General features: G+C 40.1%; 1 protein-coding gene across 2 annotated transcripts in view; it reads left to right on the top strand.

Moving 5' to 3' along the window:
- Positions 1-19,810, top strand: part of LOC148101554 (uncharacterized) — a 28,006-nt gene extending 8,196 nt beyond the window's left edge. Inside the window, exons 3-6 of one of the 2 annotated variants that reach the window (XM_087846448.1) lie at positions 8,073-8,669; positions 18,493-18,769; positions 18,927-19,090; positions 19,232-19,810. In XM_087846448.1, the coding sequence (XP_087702574.1) occupies positions 8,073-8,669; positions 18,493-18,769; positions 18,927-19,090; positions 19,232-19,810 (1,617 nt within the window). Of the gene's footprint in view, positions 1-3,349; positions 3,368-8,072; positions 8,670-8,816; positions 9,486-18,492; positions 18,770-18,926; positions 19,091-19,231 lie in introns of those variants that run through there. The other variant, XM_087846450.1, reaches the window with a different exon arrangement.
- Positions 19,811-20,023: the final 213 nt, after the last annotated feature.

Below are 20,023 nucleotides of genomic sequence, written 5' to 3'. Positions count from 1 at the left end.
TTAACACCTCACGACCAGCTCACAATCATCAATCGTATGGTCACATGATAATCAAACCTGTTTGAAATCCTGTCGCCCCTCAACGCAGCCTCTCACACTGCGCATGCACAAACACAGAAATGAAAGAGAAAAGGTGGAGCAGCACGGCAGTGCAGCGTGTGATCTGGACACAAGAAATGGAGGCACAACTTGTAGGATGAGGCAAGCTCATCTGAGTACGTAAGCGTAGAGCTGCCACCCAGGCAAAAGAAAAATAGAGCTATATCATGTTATAACGTGAAAAGTTTATTGTTCTAACAATATATATATAGATAGAGAGTGCCTATAGAGAGGAGGTGATGGCACTGTACGAGTGGTGTCTGGAAAATAACCTGACTCTCAACATCAGCAAAACTAGAGAGATGATAGTGGACTACCGGAAACAACCAGTCAGAGAACACCAGCCCATCCACATCAACGGTGTCAAGGTCGAAAGGGTCAGCAGCTTCAAGTTCCTTGGAGTCAACATCACCGAGGACTTCTCCTGGACCGTTCACACAGACACTGCTATCAGGAAAGCTCGCCAGCGGCTTTACTTCCTGAGGAGGCTGAGGAAGTTTAGCATGAACGCCAACATCACCTCAAATTTTTACAGGTGTGCAATTGAGAGCTTGCTGACGAGCTGCATCACAGTTTGGTACGGAAGCTGCTCTGCCAGCAGCCGTAAACCACTACAGAGGGTGGTGAAGGCAGCAGAGCACATCACTGGCACGAGGCTTCCTGCCATTCAGGACATTTATCTCCAGCGATGCCTCCGTAAAGCACACAGCATCATCAAGGACCACAGCCACCCAGCACATCAGCTGTTCTCCTTGTTACCATCTGGCAGACGTTACAGGAGTCTGTCTGCTCGGACTACAAGACTTAAAAACAGTTTTTACCACCAAGCCATACGACACCTCAACCACAACACTTAAACACACATAACACAGCACTCAGAAGCTGCAGCTTCACAAGTACTCTGTTAAATCTGCACTGGTCACTTCACTTTATTGTCATTGATATTTATATTTAAAAGTGCAATACTGTAATTTTCTGCTGCTCATTCCTGTGCAATATCCCATCTGCCCTCCCGTCATATTTCTTTTCAAGATTTTCTTATTTAATCACTAGTGTACATATATTTATATTTATAGATACATATATATTTAGTCATCTTTTCTCTTTTACCATGTCTCTCTAATATTTAGCTCCTTACTATTTTTATACTTTTATATTTTATTTTATTTTATTAGATTTTATTAGATTTTATTATATTTTCTCCTACTGTATCATGCTGCTGAGTGACTGCTGCTCGTCAAACACATTTCATTGCAATGTTGACCCTGTGCTAACTTGCATATGACAAATAAAAACTGAAACTGAATATACTTTTCATGTTCGTGCAATATACCTTTCACGTTTGAACAATATAATATCACGTTCGTACAATATAATATTTATATTGTACGAACGTGATAATTATGTATATTGTAATAACTTTTTACTTTCTACTTTTTAATAAGAGAAAAAATTGTTTGGGAGGATTTGAGGGTCGACGTTCCAGTTCACACTCCACACCAGTTGTTGGCGGTAATGCATCATTATGTTGTTTGACAACCGCCAATAAACGATGTAAAGAAGACGACGCGCCTTCCGGGATGACAGACGGAGCTATTTTTTCATCCAAAGCGAGTAAAAGAGTGAATTTGGATGATAAAACAAACGAAACCACTGTTTGGATCGATATCTGCATCAATCTGCCCACCCTTGTCTCCTGGATCGTAGCTGAGATCAGCGTGAACCACGTGGGTCTCTGCTCCCTGATCTGTTTCCTGTGTTTGGAAAGAGTTCCAGCTTCATCACGGAGTTTCTCTCGGTTTGTGGGCTCATCTAAAGGTAAGCACCGAGCTAACTTTACTGTGAGTTCAGTTCATGTTGAGTTTAGCTCCTGAATGAGGTCTTCTGCTGCTCTCCTCGGTGTCTGTTCACAGTTTATTGTGAACACGTTGAGAGAAGAGTGAGAGAGTGTTTGGAGAAAAACACCAACTAATCATTAGCTCAGCATGCTGGGAGAAGTTGGAGCAGAAAAGTCTTTTCATTGTCCCTGCAGCTGTTTTCCTGCATGCACCAAACCTCTACAGCCTGATTTCTATTTGAAGTGATAACAGGAAATGGATGAGAGCGATCTGCTGCAGTATCAGGGTCACAATAAACTTTATTGTCCAGCTGCTGTGGATGAACACATGAGAGGAAGTGAACTCCTACAAAGTCTCATTTTAATAAGTGTGGCTGCTGTAAAGTGATGCACAGGAAGATGTTAACAAAAACTAATGAAACAGAGATGAAAGTAAACAGTGTTCATATTTGAAAGCACAGAGAATAAAAATATATTGTGGAGGTTAATGTGCAACTCCTGGTGATTTGGGAGAATCATGTTTTTAATCATGTTGTGGATTGAATGTTGGGTTTTATTTCATTTTGTCTACAGAAGTTTTTCCCACTTGTGATCGTTCAGATTGATTTGTTGGGTTGACTTGAATCATGTGAAAGTTTAAAGCTGCACCTCCCCCAAAAAGAATAAAGTATAATCGTGAAGAATGTAATAATTTCTTCCTGTGTCAAACACAGCTGCAGTCAAAGCAGGAAGGAAAGCACTGAAACCACTGATTTTGCATATTAATGCTCAAATAACTGACCTCCCAGCCCTTTGTTCCTTCAGTGGTGCTCTTTTCAGCCATTATGCAAATATCAACGACCTCCATCACACCTCTCACCCCCCCTTTCCTCCTCCCTGAAACTCAGAATACACACTGAGGATGTGAGCCACATATTTCAGAAACAGAAGCCCAGGAAAGCCCCCGGACCAGACGGTGTCTCAGCCTCCTGCCTCAAAACCTGTGCTGAACAGCTGGCTCCCATCTTTACTTGCATCTTCAACAGATCCCTGTTCCCAAGAAACCCACCATCACAGGACTGAATGACTACAGACCTGTCGCCTTGACGTCTGTTTTCCAGACTGAAGCAGAGTCGTTAGCTGAAAACTGGTTTTAGAGGTTCATTCAGGACACCTTCTCAGGCTCTTACAGCCTTACCTCCTCACTTTGCAGCACAACACCTCTCACAAGATTTCTACAAGCAATCAGAGTGAAATTTGTACTTTGTGTTGTCAGATGAACATATGAGACACTTTGACTCTTCAGTGCAGTGTGGAGCCTAACAAAGATCTGTTTTGTGTCCCAGCTGATCAGCAGGAGGAGAAGAGTCTGACGGAGCAGCAGAGGAACATTTTCAGCCATCTGGACTCAGCTGAGTCACTACAGAGGAAACAATGAGCTCAACACAGAAGGTGAGGAAAATATCACAGTTTCACCAAATAATCAGTCACGTCTAAAACTCTCATACTCCCAACTTGTTATATGACTGTGTTATATATTATTATATATTTTTAAATTGTGTTTACAAACATTAAGAAGTCACAAGCAATTATTAATTAAATTTTCAATTCAATTCAGTGTTATTTATACAGCACCAAATCACAACAATAGTTGCCCCAAGGTCCTTATTTTCTTTTCTTTTCTTATTTTCTTTTTTAAATGTACTTGTATATTGTTCAAATGTTGAAATAAATTACCAATCAATCAATATTGTAATGTGGATCCTACAATAATACATACAGACGAAAAACCCAACAATCATATGACCCCCTATGAGCAAGCACGTTGGTGACAGTGGGAAGGAAAAACTCCCTTTTAACTGGATGAAACCTCCAGCAGAATAACAGAGGGGCGGGGCCATCTGCAGAGAGCGTTTAGGATAAAAGACATGCTGTGGAAGTACATTATTATTATTATTATTGTTATTATTCTGATTACTATTAATAATATTATTATTATTGGTATTATTGTTGTTCGAACAGACTTAATATTGGTTTATCACTGCAAAAAACACGTTCAAAGCACCACAACGGTAGCCCGATATCTGGCAGTAAACACATTAAGTGTGTATAGTTTCCCTTATTTGCAGTGTTGGGTAAGTTACTTTAAAATAGTAACTTAGTTACATTACTAGTTACTTCTATCAAAAGTAACTCAGTTACTTCAAGTTACTCGTTACTTTCAAAGTAACTAGTTACTAGGGAAAGTAACTTTAGTTTTACTCAGAATTCTCTTGTTCATGTGTTGCTTCCACAACTTTGCCAGTCTTCTAGCTTGCTTACTTGCCACAAGTGCACTGTGCCACCTACCAATAGAAAGGAAAATATAATGTGCATATTTCCACGAGAGAAATTGCCTGGATCGTCATTGACTGCTGCCATGATTCTAGCCTACGTCACAGCGTCATGTGCGCCTTTTACATCCAACACAAAAACTGCAGTCGTGGTGCTTTGATTGTACTCAGAACTCAGAAATTCTGCCTTCTGAATAGGAAGATGTAGGTAACACCAGACTGCAGATGAGCTGCATACAGGGCTGGACTGGGACAAAAAATCGGCCCGGGCATTTTGACTAGAGACTGGCCGCCATTATAGGAAAAATCATAAAGCCTTTGAATGAAAACAAACGCTGTTGTGACAGTGATGTACACTGTTCTGATGGTATATATGCATCAATCTATCAATCCTTTGTTGTAAGATTCAGATAATTATTTTTTAAAAGTGAGACATTTTAAATGAGAATAAGAAAGAAAAGTATTTCTTTGTGCCCACCTCTCCCTTTTAATGCCCTACCTGGCCCCCCTGGCAAAACTTTGCTAGATCCGCACCTGCACAGTTACCAGCTGTCAGCTACCTAAAAAAGGATCCTGGGGTTATCTGTCTCTCAGAAACAGTTCATAACTTCAACTCATCCATGTCACCTAAAAGGTAAACCTGTTTCTCCATCACCTGCTCAGCTCTGATGATTCAGTAAGGACATCTCCTGGTCTCATCTTCATGTTTCCCTCTCACCAGATAACCAAACCGATATCATGACCAGCAGGTTTACAGCTGTGGCTCCAGCAAACATCAGCTGATAGTAGAAATTAATACTAAATAAATTCTAACAACAGCTGATCAAGCTTAAACGTGCTGCTGTTGTTTAACGCGACATCGGCTGGTTTCCTGTTTCTGGCGCAAAGTGGGCGATAAACAAACAAGAGAGCCGATCAGCTGATCATTGATCAGTTTCATGATTGAAGTAGAAACGGGAGAGGGAGGGGGGAGAATGAGAGAAGAAGAGGCAGCTGTGCAGCAAACACACAGAATAACTCCAGCTTTGTGTCTTTTTCATTGTAGCTGAAGTCCGGGACAAACTGTTCCTTTTCACCTCAAAACGCGTAATATTTTCTCTTAATACCAGACGGGACGGTTGGCAACTCTAATAACTTATGAACAAAATAAAGTTCAACATCTTTAACATCATAGCACCCACCCAGCTGTATAGAAACTCCGTCATGCTAGCTAGTACGCAGTACGGAAAAAGTCAGAATAACGAAAATAAACTCCACCTAAACTTGGTTTATATCTGACCCAGATAGACTGCAGGTCATAACTTCTTACCTGAAGTTCAGTTCACACTTGGACCGGCGGCCGCCTCGGGTCTCTTTTCCTCCTGCGTCCCCTTTCCCTCATCCACCTGCTGCTGGCCACCACTTGCTAATGTTACAGAATCTGTGGAAGCTCCGCGATAGCCACCACACGAAGTAACGAGTAACGACCCTATCTAAATCCCAGTAACGACTAACGCGTTCCTGATTTTGGCATAATAACTAGTTACCGTGCTCGTTACCACAATAATAACGTAGTTACTGTAACGCGTTACTTAATAACGCGTTAGTCCCAACACTGCTTATTTGAGTTTTTTTGCTCATACAAATTGAAATGCGATTAATATAGATTGAAAATGAATGACATTTAATCGCCTTTAATCAAAAATGAATCCAATGTTTTCTACAGTGAAACGTTTGAACAGTCATGAATTATTTTTGATTCGTTGCACCGCTATAAAAATATTTAATAGGAAACAGCAAACGGAAATATAAAAAAAAAGTATAGATCTGGTAAACATTTATTACTTTTCTGAGTGTGTTAGCATGCTAGTCTTAATATTTGTGTACAGCAGGAGGGATGGGGGAGGAAAATCCTTGAAAGAGTAGTTGTCAAACATCTAACAGATCATCTGCAGAGGAATGGTTTATTTGAAGAGTTTCAGTCAGGTTTCAGAGTTCATCACAGCACAGAAACAGCTTTAGTGAAGGTTACAAATGATCTTCTTATGGCCTCTGACAGTGGACTCATCTCTGTGCTTGTCCTTCTTGACCTTAGTGCAGCATTCGATACTGTTGACCATAATGTCCTATTAGAGCGATTAGAACATGCTGTAGGTATTACAGGTACTGCACTGCAGTGGTTTGTATCATATCTATCTAATAGACTCCAATTTGTGCATGTAAATGGAGAGTCCTCTTCACACACTGAGGTTAATTATGGAGTTCCACAGGGTTCAGTGCTAGGACCAATTCTGTTTACATTATACATGCTTCCCCTAGGCAGCATCATTAGAAGACATAGCATACATTTTCACTGCTATGCAGATGACACCCAGCTCTATCTGTCCATGAAGCCAGATAACACACACCAATTAGTTAAACTGCAGGAATGTCTTAAAGACATTAAGACCTGGATGGCCGCTAACTTTCTGCTTCTTAATTCAGATAAAACTGAGGTCATTGTACTCGGCGCTGAAAAGCTTAGAAATATGGTATCTAACCAGATTCTTACTCTGGATGGCATTACCTTGGCCTCCAGTAACACTGTGAGGAACCTTGGAGTCATTTTTGACCAGGATATGTCCTTCAACGCACATATTAAACAAATATGTAAGACTGCGTTCTTCCATTTCCGCAACATCTCTAAAATTAGAAATATCCTGTCTCAGAGTGACGCTGAAAAGGTAGTTCATGCATTTATTACTTCCAGGCTGGACTACTGCAATTCATTATTATCAGGATGTCCAAAAACTCACTGAAAAGCCTTCAGTTAATCCAAAATGCTGCAGCAAGAGTACTGACAGGGACTAGAAAGAGAGAGCATATTTCTCCTGTTTTGGCTTCCCTTCATTGGCTTCCTGTTAAATCCAGAATTGAATTCAAAATCCTGCTCCTCACATACAAGGTCTTAAATAATCAGGCCCCATCTTATCTTAATGACCTTGTAGTACCATATCACCCTATTAGAGCACTTCGCTCCCGCTCTGCAGGCCTACTTGTTGTTCCTAGAGTATTTAAAAGTAGAATGGGAGGGAGAGCCTTCAGTTTTCAGGCCCCTCTTCTGTGGAACCAGCTTCCAGTTTGGATTCGGGAGACAGACACTATCTCTACTTTTAAGATTAGGCTTAAAAGTTTCCTTTTTGCTAAAGCATATAGTTAGGGCTGGACCAGGTGACCCTGAATCCTCCCTTAGTTATGCTGCAATAGATGTAGGCTGCCGGGGGATTCCCATGATGCACTGAGTTTTTCCTTTCCAGTCACCTTTCTCGCTCACTATGTATTAACAGACCTCTCTGCACTGAATCATATCTGTTATTAACCTCTGTCTCTCTTCCACAGCATGTCTTTTATCCTGTCTTCCTTCTCTCACCCAAACCGGTCGCAGCAGATGGCCGCCCCTCCCTGAGCCTGGTTCTGCCTGAGGTTTCTTTCTGTTAAAAGGGAGTTTTTCCTTCCCACTGTCGCCAAAGTGCTTGCTCATAGGGGGTCATATGATTGTTGGGCTTTTCTCTGTATCTATGAAGCGCCTTGAGGCGACTTTTGTTGTGATTTGGCGCTATATAAATAAATTGAATTGAATGGCCATGATTTTAGAGTGTTTGAACAGTCATGACTTGTTTTTAGCACCAGGTTGGATGTAATGTGTTTCTACTACCAGCAGGTGGGGATCAGAGACCTTTAAGGTATTTGGTGCCACACTCCACCTTCAGGTTTAAAACTAGTGTTAATGGAGGTAGTTTGAAGGTTGAGTTTGTCCCACGACTGCATTTCACTCACTGCCTCTGTTTGTATCTCTGTCACTGCAGGACCAACATGGAGCGAGAAGTCAGCGCTCTCAGGAGGCCGACAAACCTCACAGAAGAAAGGGAGAGAAAACATACACCTGTGATGATTGTGGGAAGGATTTTGCTGAGAAGTCTACACTAAAACGTCATCAGGTCATCCACACTGGAGAGAAACCGTTCAGCTGTGACTTGTGTGGAAAGACTTTTTCCTTGAAGGATTCCCTAAAAAAACACCAACTCATCCACAGTGGAGTTAAAGCGTACAGCTGTGATCAGTGTGGCAGAGCTTTTACTCAAAGTAGCCACTTACAGAGGCATCTAGTTACCCACTCTGGAATGAAGGCACACAGCTGTGAGATTTGTGGAAAAACCTTCAGCCAGATAGGGAACCGAAATACACACCTACGCATTCACACTGGACATGATGTGTACTGCTGTGATCAGTGTGGCAGACAGTGTACAACCAACATGCAGTTACAACGCCACATGTTTACCCACACTGAGGAACGACCTTATGAATGTGACCTTTGTGAGAAGACTTTTAAATCTCCACGTCACCTGAAACAACACCAACCGATCCATACCAGAAAGAGACTCTACAAGTGCAGTTACTGTGAGGTATGTATTTATATTTTTATCTTTATCTGTGTTAACTGAAACAGTAAAATTTAATTGGATGTCTGCAGAGATGCTCTTTCTTTCAGGCAACGTTCAGGATAAAAATGTTGAAGGACTGACTTACACTGTCTTTGTGTCTTTGTTTAGAAGCAGAGTGACACAGATGGATCCAGTTCTCAACCCTGTCATCACTGTGGTGGTGGGAAAGACTTTCGTTGTGACCTCTGTGGAAAAACTTTCAGTTGGCAAGCCTCCCTAAAAAGACATCAACGTAGACACAGTAGAGACAAACTGAAATACTGCAAAGAATGTGGGAGAAGCTTCACCACACCAACTGAGTTAAAACGCCATGAACTGATTCACAGTGGGGTTAAAAAGCACCTCTGTGATCAGTGTGGGTCATCCTTCACATCTAAAGGTGGGCTTAAATCACACAAACGAGTCCACACAGGAGAGAAACCATACAAGTGCAGACACTGTGACAAAAGCTTCTCAGATTCAGGTAATCGTATTTTTCATGAATGTGCACACATGGAAGGAAACTACAGCTGTGACCAGTGTGACAAGAGCTTCAGGAATCTCAGTTCATACTCCAAACACAAACGATCCCACGTTACTAATAAACTGTTTCACTGTTACCAATGTGCCCAAACATTCACTTCATTATCTGCTCTGTGCAAACATCAGCGTGATCACTCAGGGCTGAAATCACTCCCATCACTGGATCACAGTGAATCTGAAGAGACAGAAAGATCCTCTGGTTTCAGTGTCAGACTTAAAACCCTTGAGATCAGGCTCCACAGAGTTCAGATCTAATCTCCTGTAAACATCTGATTAAAATGTTCCACTGGATGGATGGATGTATAATTTCTTTTTCTGAAGGTTGCTCTCTTCCTGTTTCTGCCAGTGCTGACTGCACAGATGTAATATAGATCCATGTCACTGTTTGGAAGTATCAGAGAACTGCTGATGCTGTAAAGTTGCTGGTCAGTCTGATGGGCTGTTGTGTTGTTGTTGGTGATGCTGGATGAAGGGCTGGTGGACCAGGTGAGCTCAGGTTGATCCCGTCTGAGCTGCAGGTGATCCTTTGTCCTACTTGTTGGAGATTAACTTTACGGACTGGAGCTGGAAAAAATCTAAGAATAAAAAAAACAAAAAATATATATTTCTAAAGAAGTCAGAAAGAAATTTTCCTTTTCTGTTCATTTCATGTTAACATGATTTAATTTATCAAAAATCATGTAAACATGGTGAATGGACTGCTGAGGACTGGGGCAAAGTCATATTCTCAGATGAAGCCTCTTTCCGATTGTTTGGGGCATCTGGAAAAAGGCTTGTGCAGAGAAGAAAAGGTGAGCGCTACCATCAGTCCTGTGTCATGCCAACAGTAAAGCATCCTGAGACCATTCATGTGTGGGGTTGCTTCTCATCCAAGGGAGTGGGCTCACAATTTTGCCCCAAAACACAGCCATGAATAAAGAATGGTACCAAAACACCCTCGAACAGAGAGCTAAAGATTAAAAATGCCCAAGGCGAAGCACTCAAAAGTCTGGCTGTCCTTCACAGCATCTGATGAAGCACCTGGTGATGCATAGCGTTTTTGTAAAAGCTAGAAAATGCACCGTATTTTATAGCTTGCTGCAAGACCTCACACCGAGCTCATCTACTGCGGATGTGGTGCCTGTTATCGGACATGGAGTTAGCAACATCCCCCAAGAACCCGAAGAGTGGAGTCCTGGCCTCTAGCCCTGCCAGTGTAGCACCGGTTCCAACCAAAGGAGTTATGTTGTATCAACAGAAAAGGCTAACTTGGTTATCATTTTGCAGAAAAAAAAGAGACTGCTAAAAATAAAAAAACACAAGAGGTTTTTGTACAAAGTTTGTGTTTTCCATTCTTTAACCTCCAGTTTTTGGGTCTGCTCTAACGAACACGCCGGTGGTGCTCCCCGCCGTGAAATACGGTTAAAACTGTATGATTGTAAGATTGTAAGCAGTGTTGGTCAAGTTACTTGACAAAAGTAATCAGTAACTAATTACTGATTACTTCCCCCAAAAAGTAATCCCGTTACTTTACTGATTACTTATTATCAAAAGTAATTAATTACTTAGTTACTTTTTAAAAACACAATTTACAACCTGAATAGGTGATAAAGCAATAGATCTTTTAGCCCAATTCTACTTTTTCTACATAATCCATCATATAAAATGTAATCAAATGGAAAAGTCTCTTTTTAAAACTTGTTTTATTAGTTTTAATCTTTTAACTTTATGCAAAAATTTATTTATATGCAACATTCTCTGACTTGAAGAAATTTGTTGAACATTTAAACCTATGTTCTGCACATTCCAGCACATAAAATAAAATAAAATAGTTTTTGTGTTTACACTCAGTCTTTCAAATAGATGCAAGACTATTTGAAAGCAGAAAATAAATAAAATTAAAGACTCAGCAGTCCTGTTGCTCTATTTTCACCTGTAAAGCAGGAGTGGGGTAGGCGCAGATTTACCCTGGTGCAGGTGTGCTGCAGAGGTCAGTGAAAGAATCCACGAGTTTCTCTGTGAATTTCCAATAACGTGGTAGCGCACTCGGTGCTTGCTTGGAAGTTTAGGGGGTTTTTTTCCGCTGTAAAAAGAAGTTTTCTTCCCATGCACAACGGACACAAATGTTTTTGTCACTTTTTATGGAATCAAACTCAAAGTAAGGTCAGTACTTCCACGCTTTAAACGCTGCATGCTCATACTCTCAGCACTCGATATATGATCCATTGTTGACCTGCACACAGCTGTTGTCACAAACATCGCACTTGCTTACATCACTGTCATGAGACATTCTCGCAAAAAATCAAAGTTTTAGTAACGCGGTAACGCAGCGTTCCTACGGGAAAGTAACGAAAATCTAATTACCGTTTTTGCAATAGTAATCCCTTACTTTACTCGTTACTTGAAAAAAGTAATCGGATTACGCCTTACTGCCCATCTCTAATTGTAAGTGGGAGACAGGATGAAAACAGGACATCCCCTACACTGAACGACTGACCACAGCAGGAATATTCCTCCCACATGGCTTCATATGTGTTGTTCAGTTACCTGTTTACAAGTTGGCGACACCCCTTAAGAAATATCAGCAAACAGTGGCTGAGTCCACCACATGTCCACAAGTCCACACCTCCACCAAATTAACAAAATGTAAGTGGAACACTTTCAGGGACCTACCGCTCCAGTAGATAGCTTGCTGAGATTTTGTTGTCACAACTCCTTTCTGTTTATTTCATGTAAACATGATTTATTTTACAGAAATCATGTAATTCTTGAATCTTATGGAACTGCCATAACGAATTAATTAAATACACCCTTAAATAATGAATTAAATGTGGCAATAATTAATTACATAAATATTTATGACACATGTAATTAATTAATTATTGACACTGTTCTGTTATTACTAAAAGTTGTAAAATGTATCACTAAAATATCATTCTCAGTCAGTTGTTATTCATTATGTGTTTACAGCATCCTCTGTGGTTGCTCCAAGTAATGCACTTTAGAAACGCCTTTATTTTGAAAAAAAAAAACCCAACTAACCCTAACCCTATTGAACAGGAAGTCCGCTCAGTCGAGCAAAGGAAGTGAGCAATAGTGATGGTAAATTCGATTCCTTTTACTGAATCGAGTTTTAATGAGTCACTCACCAAAGTGAATCGGGTTCTTTGAGTCATTTGATTCACTAAGTCAGTTGACCATAGAGTGGAAAAAATGTACATTTTCACTCAAACTTAATTGGTTTCTCTTTTCATGTATATCCTACTGCTAAGATGAGTGATTCTATAAGAAAACAACTATTTTATAGAGCAAAAAAGAGCAAAAAAATTTCTAAAGGGAATATTTATTTTGTTTACTTTTATTTTCCTTAAATGTCTTAAATATATATATGTGTGTGTACTTTTTTTTTTCTTCTAAACCTCCACTGAGCTGTGAGCCAGGGGGCGGTAATGCGCCTTAACATTGGTTGCCAACCAAGAAGAAGAAGAAGCTGTAAGCCAGGAGGGAGGAGGTGAGCGAGTCCTGAGTGATTCGCATTATCTATAAGCTGAGGCTGGTGAAAAGGGTCTAATTGCAAGGCTCAAGAAAGTAATTAATTAAGTCTTAACCAGGGGTCAGCAACCTTTTAACACCCAAAGAGCCATTTGGACCCGGTTTCCACGCAAAAGAAAACACTGGGAGCCGCAAATACTTTTTAACATCTAAAATGAAGATAACACTGTATATATTGTTTTTTACTTTTATGCTTTGTGTGAACAAATAAGGTGTGTTGCTTATGAAATCCATGAAGTGCTACAGAGAAAATTACATTTTATTTATGTAATTAACACATTTTGAACTCTTAAAGAAATATAACAAAAGGAAAAACACCCAGCTGAAATAAAATGATCCAGCAAACAAAACCTGTTGTGAGCCGCCACCCTTATATCGCCTTTGGGCTTTTGGAGCCTTGACCTGGCTTTTAAAAGATATTGAAAAAAAAGCACTATGTTGCTAAAAGAAAAAGAAAAATAGATATATTTATTCTCTTTAGCTGATATTTTGAAATATAAAGGAAATAAAGGAGATTATAATGAATCAAGCATTTTTGTTCTTTTAGTTCCAAAGTGGGAGTTTTCTCACTGTAAAGACTCGAGTTCAGTGTTGACTGTGTGCTCTGTGTTCTCGAACTCCTGAATGCGCTGGGTTGTTCAGTTTTCCAGCAAAACAAAATTTGTGTTCAAGCATTATTTGCTAATTTCCATCGAGCTCCTCCTCACCTGCTGTGCATCTGTTTTCAGCAGCCTTTCCTCTGTGTTTCTCAGGTTTTGTATTTCAAATAGTACTAGTATTTTAAAAGGGATTTAAAATCTTTCATCAGTTTCATAAACTTTAACCCCGTATTAGTGTTATTGTTTTTGAAACTCACCTGTAATGTTTTCTGTCAGTGGAGTATGTTTAACATCACTGTGGCTTCTGTGAATCTGTTCTGTTTTATTGTTTCTAAACTTTTATGTTGTCTATTTACAGCCTTTGGTTAGAGAAGTGCTTTTAGCTGCTTATCGGAGGAGAATGTACTTCCTGAACAAAAATGACCCCTAGAGGCTGAAGATAGTAATGCATATATCATGTTTTAGATTTTTCGTTTCTGTTTATGCATTACAGTAAAATGTTTAGGAAGTCGTGGGGATAAAAACAAACACTTCAGTCAACTCACACTTGGACCCTGAAATGTGTGAAGATCTAAATATTTATAAGTCAGATTTATAATATGTGATGTATAACTGTGTTTTATAGGGAAAACAAAAACAAGGTTGAGTATGGAGAGAAATAACAGAATAACAGAGATTAATGAAATATTACACAGACATAAAGAATCCCATTTTTAAAATCAGTCACTCCTGTTAAAAGATATTATTGGAATATGTTTACAAATCTCTAAATAACATTTACCCTGCAATAACACAACTTGGAAACTCCCATTGTAAATTAGTGCTATATATAAAAGGAAATACATACATGAATTAATAAAAAATAAAATACAATTTCATAACATTAATATAACCACGAAGGAAACCTAAAATCATCAAAACAACTTCGCCAGTACAATAAAATACCCTGAAATTGATCAGAAACTGAACTGATGACTTCCTACTTAGATATTTGTTTCAGTTCAGTGATGGTGGATTATAACCTCCATTCAAATCATTCAAAAAAGAGGAAACTATAGGACATGTCATATTACACTGTGAGAAGGTAACTGATCCAAAACCTCAGTAACATAAAAATGAAACTGGATCTTATTGATTTACTGCAAAAGGACTCAAGAAGTGAAAGTTATCAGGAATTATACCAGTTTTTAAAAGAGAGTAAATTGTTTGGGAGGATGTGAGGGTCGATGTTCTAGTTCACACTCCACACCAGTTGGCGGCGGTAATGCACCATGTTGTTGTTTGACAACCACCAATAAACGATATAAAGAAGAAGAAGAGGGCGGAGCAAAGTGAGGACGCTCCACGAGAGGAGGCGTTTGCACAGAGAGTTGCTTTTTCATTCAAAGAAAAAAAAAAAAGTACCAACGTTTGGATCGATATCTGCATCGATCTGCCCACCCTTGTCTCCTGGATCGAAGCTGAGATCAGCGTGAACCACGTGGGTCTCTGCTCCCTGATCTGTTTCCTGTGTTTGGAAAGAGTTCCAGCTTCATCACGGAGTTTCTCTCGGTTTGTGGGCTCATCTAAAGGTAAGCACCGAGCTAACTTTACTGTGAGTTCAGTTCGTGTTGAGTTTAGCTCCTGAATGAGGTCTTCTGCTGCTGTCTGTTTGTAACGGAGTTAAAAATACACCAGAAAAACGTGCACTTACCTGTTCTTAATTATTATTTTAAGTGTGAATTTTATCATTTTTTTTTATTATATTTTATTTTGAAAACCCAGAAACCGGATCTCACTCTAACGTTTAGAAGCTGCTAAGGCCTCCATCCTCACAGCGCGCGCTTGCACTGTGAGGGTAAGTTCTGTAATGAAAGGCTCTGGCATTTTTATGGTTTCTGATGTGAATGTTGTTACATAAGTTGTACATGTCGATGTATATAGGTTCATATTGATATTAGAAAGTTTCTGTGTAACCGAAACAAAGGCTGGTTGCTGTTAAACAGTGTTTCTGCCGTATTTATGCTCTTTGGCAGTAAGCTTTTGTCAGCCCCCTAGTGGTTGCTGCGCATAGCAGGAAATGTGTTTGATTTACTGTTTTTCTGTGCTTTTTGTGATGTTGTTTTACATTGTAGGAGCTACAATTGCTAGTACCATCAGAAGACACCTGTTGAGTGTGTTTTATGTCTTCTGGAGGTATGTGAGCCGTTAACAGTCATCTTGTCTGTAAAGCACAAGCAAGTGAAAATGTAGTGCGCTACCGTTAATTTTTCACTAGAGGGCAATGTTTAGCCGGTGATACTGTTTACTGAGACTTCTGTTATCCTGTTATTTTGTTTTATACGATTGTGAAATGTATTTTATTAGTCATAAGATTTCTTTTTTGTATACAAGTTCAGTGTGACAGACTGAAAAATGGGAGAAATTATTATTTTCCATCTTTTCTTCATTAAAAAGTTAATTGTAAGTCTGTCGAGACAGCGCGCGCTTGCACTGTGAGGGAGCTACAATTGCTAGTACCATCAGAAGACACCTGTTGAGTGTGTTTTATGTCTTCTGCAGGAATAAATCGTGAAAAGCCAACCTTTCTGAGCGTCTGTGATTTTTGAAGGGCTGGAAGCGTTACATGTTCACAGTTTATTGTGAACATGTTGAGAGAAGAGTGAGAGAGTGTTTGGAGAAAAACACCAACTAATCATTAGCTCAGCATGCTGGGAGAAGTTGGAGCAGAAAAGTCTTTTCATTGTCCCTGCAGCTGTTTTCCTGCATGCACCAAACCTCTACAGCTTCATTTCTATTTGAAGTGATAACAGGAAATGGATGAGAGCGATCTGCTGCAGTGTCAGGGTCACAATAAACTTTATTGTCCAGCTGCTGTGGATGAACACATGAGAGGAAGTGAACTCCTACAAAGTGTCATTTTAATGAGTCTGACTGCTGTAAAGTGATGCACAGGAAGATGTTAACAAAAACTAATGAAACAGAGATGAAAGTAAACAGTGTTCATATTTGAAAGCACAGAGAATAAAAATATATTGTGGTGGTTAATGTGCAGCTCTTGGTGATTTGGGAGAATCATGTTTTTAATCATGTTGTGGATTGAATGTTGGGTTTTATTTCATTTTGTCTACAGAAGTCTTTCCCACCTGTGATCGTTCAGATTGATTTGTTGGGTTGACTTGAATCATGTGAAGGTTTAAAGCTGCACTTCCCCCAAAAAGAATAAAGTATAATCGTGAAGAATGTAATAATGTCTTCTTGTGTCAAACACAGCTGCAGTCAAAGCAGGAAGGAAAGCACTGAAACCACTGATTTTGCATATTAATGCTCAAATAACTGACCTCCCAGCCCTTTGTTCCTTCAGTGGTGCTCTTTTCAGCCATTATGCAAATATCAAAGACCACCACCACCCTCTCCAATCCAGACTTATCGACCTCCATCACACCTCTCACCCCCCCCCCCCCCCCCCCCCCCTCCTCCCTGAAACTCAGAATACACACTGAGGATGTGAGCCAACTATTTCAGAAACAGAAGCTCAGAAAAGCCCCCGGACCAGACGGTGTCTCACCCTCCTGCCTCAAAACCTGTGCTGAACAGCTGGCTCCCATCTTTACTCGCATCTTCAACAGATCCCTGGAGCATCATCCCTGTTCCCAAGAAACCCACCATCACAGGACTGAATGACTACAGACCTGTCGCCTTGACGTCTGTTTTCCAGACTGAAGCAGAGTCGTTAGCTGAAAACTGGTTTTAGAGGTTCATTCAGGACACCTTCTCAGGCTCTTACAGCCTTACCTGTATCATAACAAAGTGTAAAAACCCCAATCCACCTTTAACATGGTCCTTCTCCCAAACCTTCAAATAGGACTTTCTGGCCCTGTCATAGTAAAGGGCTGCTTAGAATATTAGAGCCAATGTCACAAAGTTCCTCCTGAAGTATAAGTGAGTGAGAGAGTTTCCTCACTTTGCAGCACAACACGTCTCACAAGATTTCTACAAGCAATCAGAGTGAAATTTGTACTTTGTGTTGTCAGATGAACATATGAGACACTTTGACTCTTCAGTGCAGTGTGGAGCCTAACAAAGATCTGTTTTGTGTCCCAGCTGATCAGCAGGAGGAGAAGAGTCTGACGGAGCAGCAGAGGAACATTTTCAGCCATCTGGACTCAGCTGAGTCACTACAGAGGAAACAATGAGCTCAACACAGAAGGTGAGGAAAATATCACAGTTTCACCAAATAATCAGTCACGTCTAAAACTCTCATACTCCCAACCTGTTATATGACTGTGATGTATTTTATTATATACTATGTATTTTTCAATTATATTTACAAACATTAAGAAGTCACAAGCAATTATTATTCTTTATTATTAGTAGTAGTATTAATTACATTTTCAATTGAATTCAGTGTCACAACAACAGCTGCCTTATGAGCACCTGTAGTTGTTTAGTGCTGTGCAAGTGGGGGGGGGACCCCACCAGCCCATTTTAACCCCTGACTATGTCACACAGTTTTGCCTCTTTCATCTTCATCTTAGCTTTCATGTGTTACTGTTTAGGCTCAGATCGGTTTGATTTTTGATGCCTGCAGTGATGAAATATCTCCCCGCAAATGCCTTAAACCAAAAGTAAAAAGCCTGTTTTGTAAATGTAAGTTGTAGAAAATACAGATATGTATGTGATATGTAGGGATGTAGGGACTAAAAGTAAAAAATTCCTCAGGTTACAATCCGACTCTGACGTTCTCCTTCACTCAACCAAGCTAGTAACTGTTACATTGGATTTAATAATTTAGAAAATTATAAAAAAAATATCTAATAGGAAACAGCAACGGGAAATATAAAAAAGTATAGACCTGGTAAACATTTATTACTTTTCTGAGTGTGTTAGCATGCTAGTCTTAATATTAGTGTACAGCAGGAGGGATGGGCATGATTTTAGAGTGTTTGAACAGTCATGAATTATTTTTAACACCAGGTTGGATGTAATGTGTTTCTACTACCAGCAGGTGGGGATAAAAGACCTTTAAGGTGTTTGGTGCCACACTCCACCTTCAGGTTTAAAACTAGTGTTAATGGAGGGAGTTTGAAGGTTGAGTTTGTTCCACGACTGCATTTCACTCACTGCCTCTGTTTGTATCTCTGTCACTGCAGGACCAACATGGAGCGAGAAGTCAGCGCTCTCAGGAGGCCGACAAACCTCACAGAAGAAAGAGAGAGAAAACATACAGCTGTGACGAGTGTGGGAAGGATTTTACTTTGAAGGATTCACTAAAACGTCATCAGGTCATCCACACTGGAGAGAAACTGTTCAGCTGTGACTTGTGTGGAAAGACTTTTTCCTTGAAGGATTCCCTAAAACAACACCAAGTCATCCACAGTGGAGTTAAAGCGTACAGCTGTGATCAGTGTGGAGGAGCTTTTAGTCAACGTAGCCACTTAAAGAGTCATCTGGTTACCCACTCTGGAATTAAGGCATACAGCTGTGACATCTGTGGAAAAGCTTTCAGCTAAATAGGGAGCCGAAATAACCCACCTACGCATTCACACCAGACATGTTTTGTACTGCTGTGATCAGTGTGGCAAAGAGTTTATAACAGACACACAGTTACAACGCCACATGTTTAACCATACTGAGGAACGACCTTATAAATGTGACCTGTGTGAGAAGACTTTTAAATCTCCACGTTTCCCGAGACTACACCAACAGATCCACACCAGAAAGAGACTCTACAAGTGCAGCTACTGTGAGGTATGTATTTATATTTTTATTTGTGTTAACTGAAACAGTAAAATGTAATTGGACGTCTGCAGAGATGGTCTTTATTTCAGGCAACGTTCAGGATAAAAATGTTGAAGGACTGACTTACACTGTCTTTGTGTCTTTGTTTAGAAGCAGAGCGACACAGATGGATCCAGTTCTCAACCCTGTCATCACTGTGGTGGTGGGAAAGACTTTTGTTGTGACCTCTGTGGAAAAACTTTCAATTGGAAAGAAACCCTAAAAACACATCAACGTAGACACAGTAGAGACAAACTGAAATACTGCAAAGAATGTGGGAGAAGCTTCACCACACCAAATGAGTTAAAAAAACATGAACTGATTCACAGTGGGGTTAAAAAGCACCTCTGTGATCAGTGTGGGTCATCCTTCACCACTGCAAGTCAGCTTAAAACACACAAACAAGGCCACACAGGAGGGAAACCATACAAGTGCAGACACTGTGACAAAAGCTTCTCACAATCAAATGGTCGTAACTATCATGAACGTACACACATGGAAGGAAACTACAGCTGTGACCAGTGTGACAAGAGCTTCAGGAATCTCAGTTCATACTCCAAACACAAACGATCCCACGTTACTAATAAACTGTTTCACTGTTACCAATGTGCCCAAACATTCACCTCATTATCTGCTCTGTGCAAACATCAGCGTGATCACTCAGGGCTGAAATCACTCCCATCACAGTGAATCTGAAGAGACAGAAAGATCCTCTGGTTTCAGTGTCAGACTTAAAACCCTTGAGATCAGGCTCCACAGAGTTCAGATCGAATCTCCTGTAAAGATCTGATGAAAATGTTCTACTGGATGGATGTATAATCTCTTTTTCTGAAGGTTGCTCTCTTCCTGTTTCTGCGAGTGCTGACTGCACAGATGTAATATAGATCCATGTCACTGTTTGGA

This window comes from Neolamprologus brichardi, chromosome 9 (genome assembly GCF_056152115.1).
Source record: "Neolamprologus brichardi isolate AB-2024 chromosome 9, ASM5615211v1, whole genome shotgun sequence".
Taxonomy (NCBI): Eukaryota; Metazoa; Chordata; class Actinopteri; order Cichliformes; family Cichlidae; genus Neolamprologus; species Neolamprologus brichardi.
Note: the sequence above shows the minus strand (reverse complement) of the source record. Positions and strands in the feature narration are given on the sequence as shown.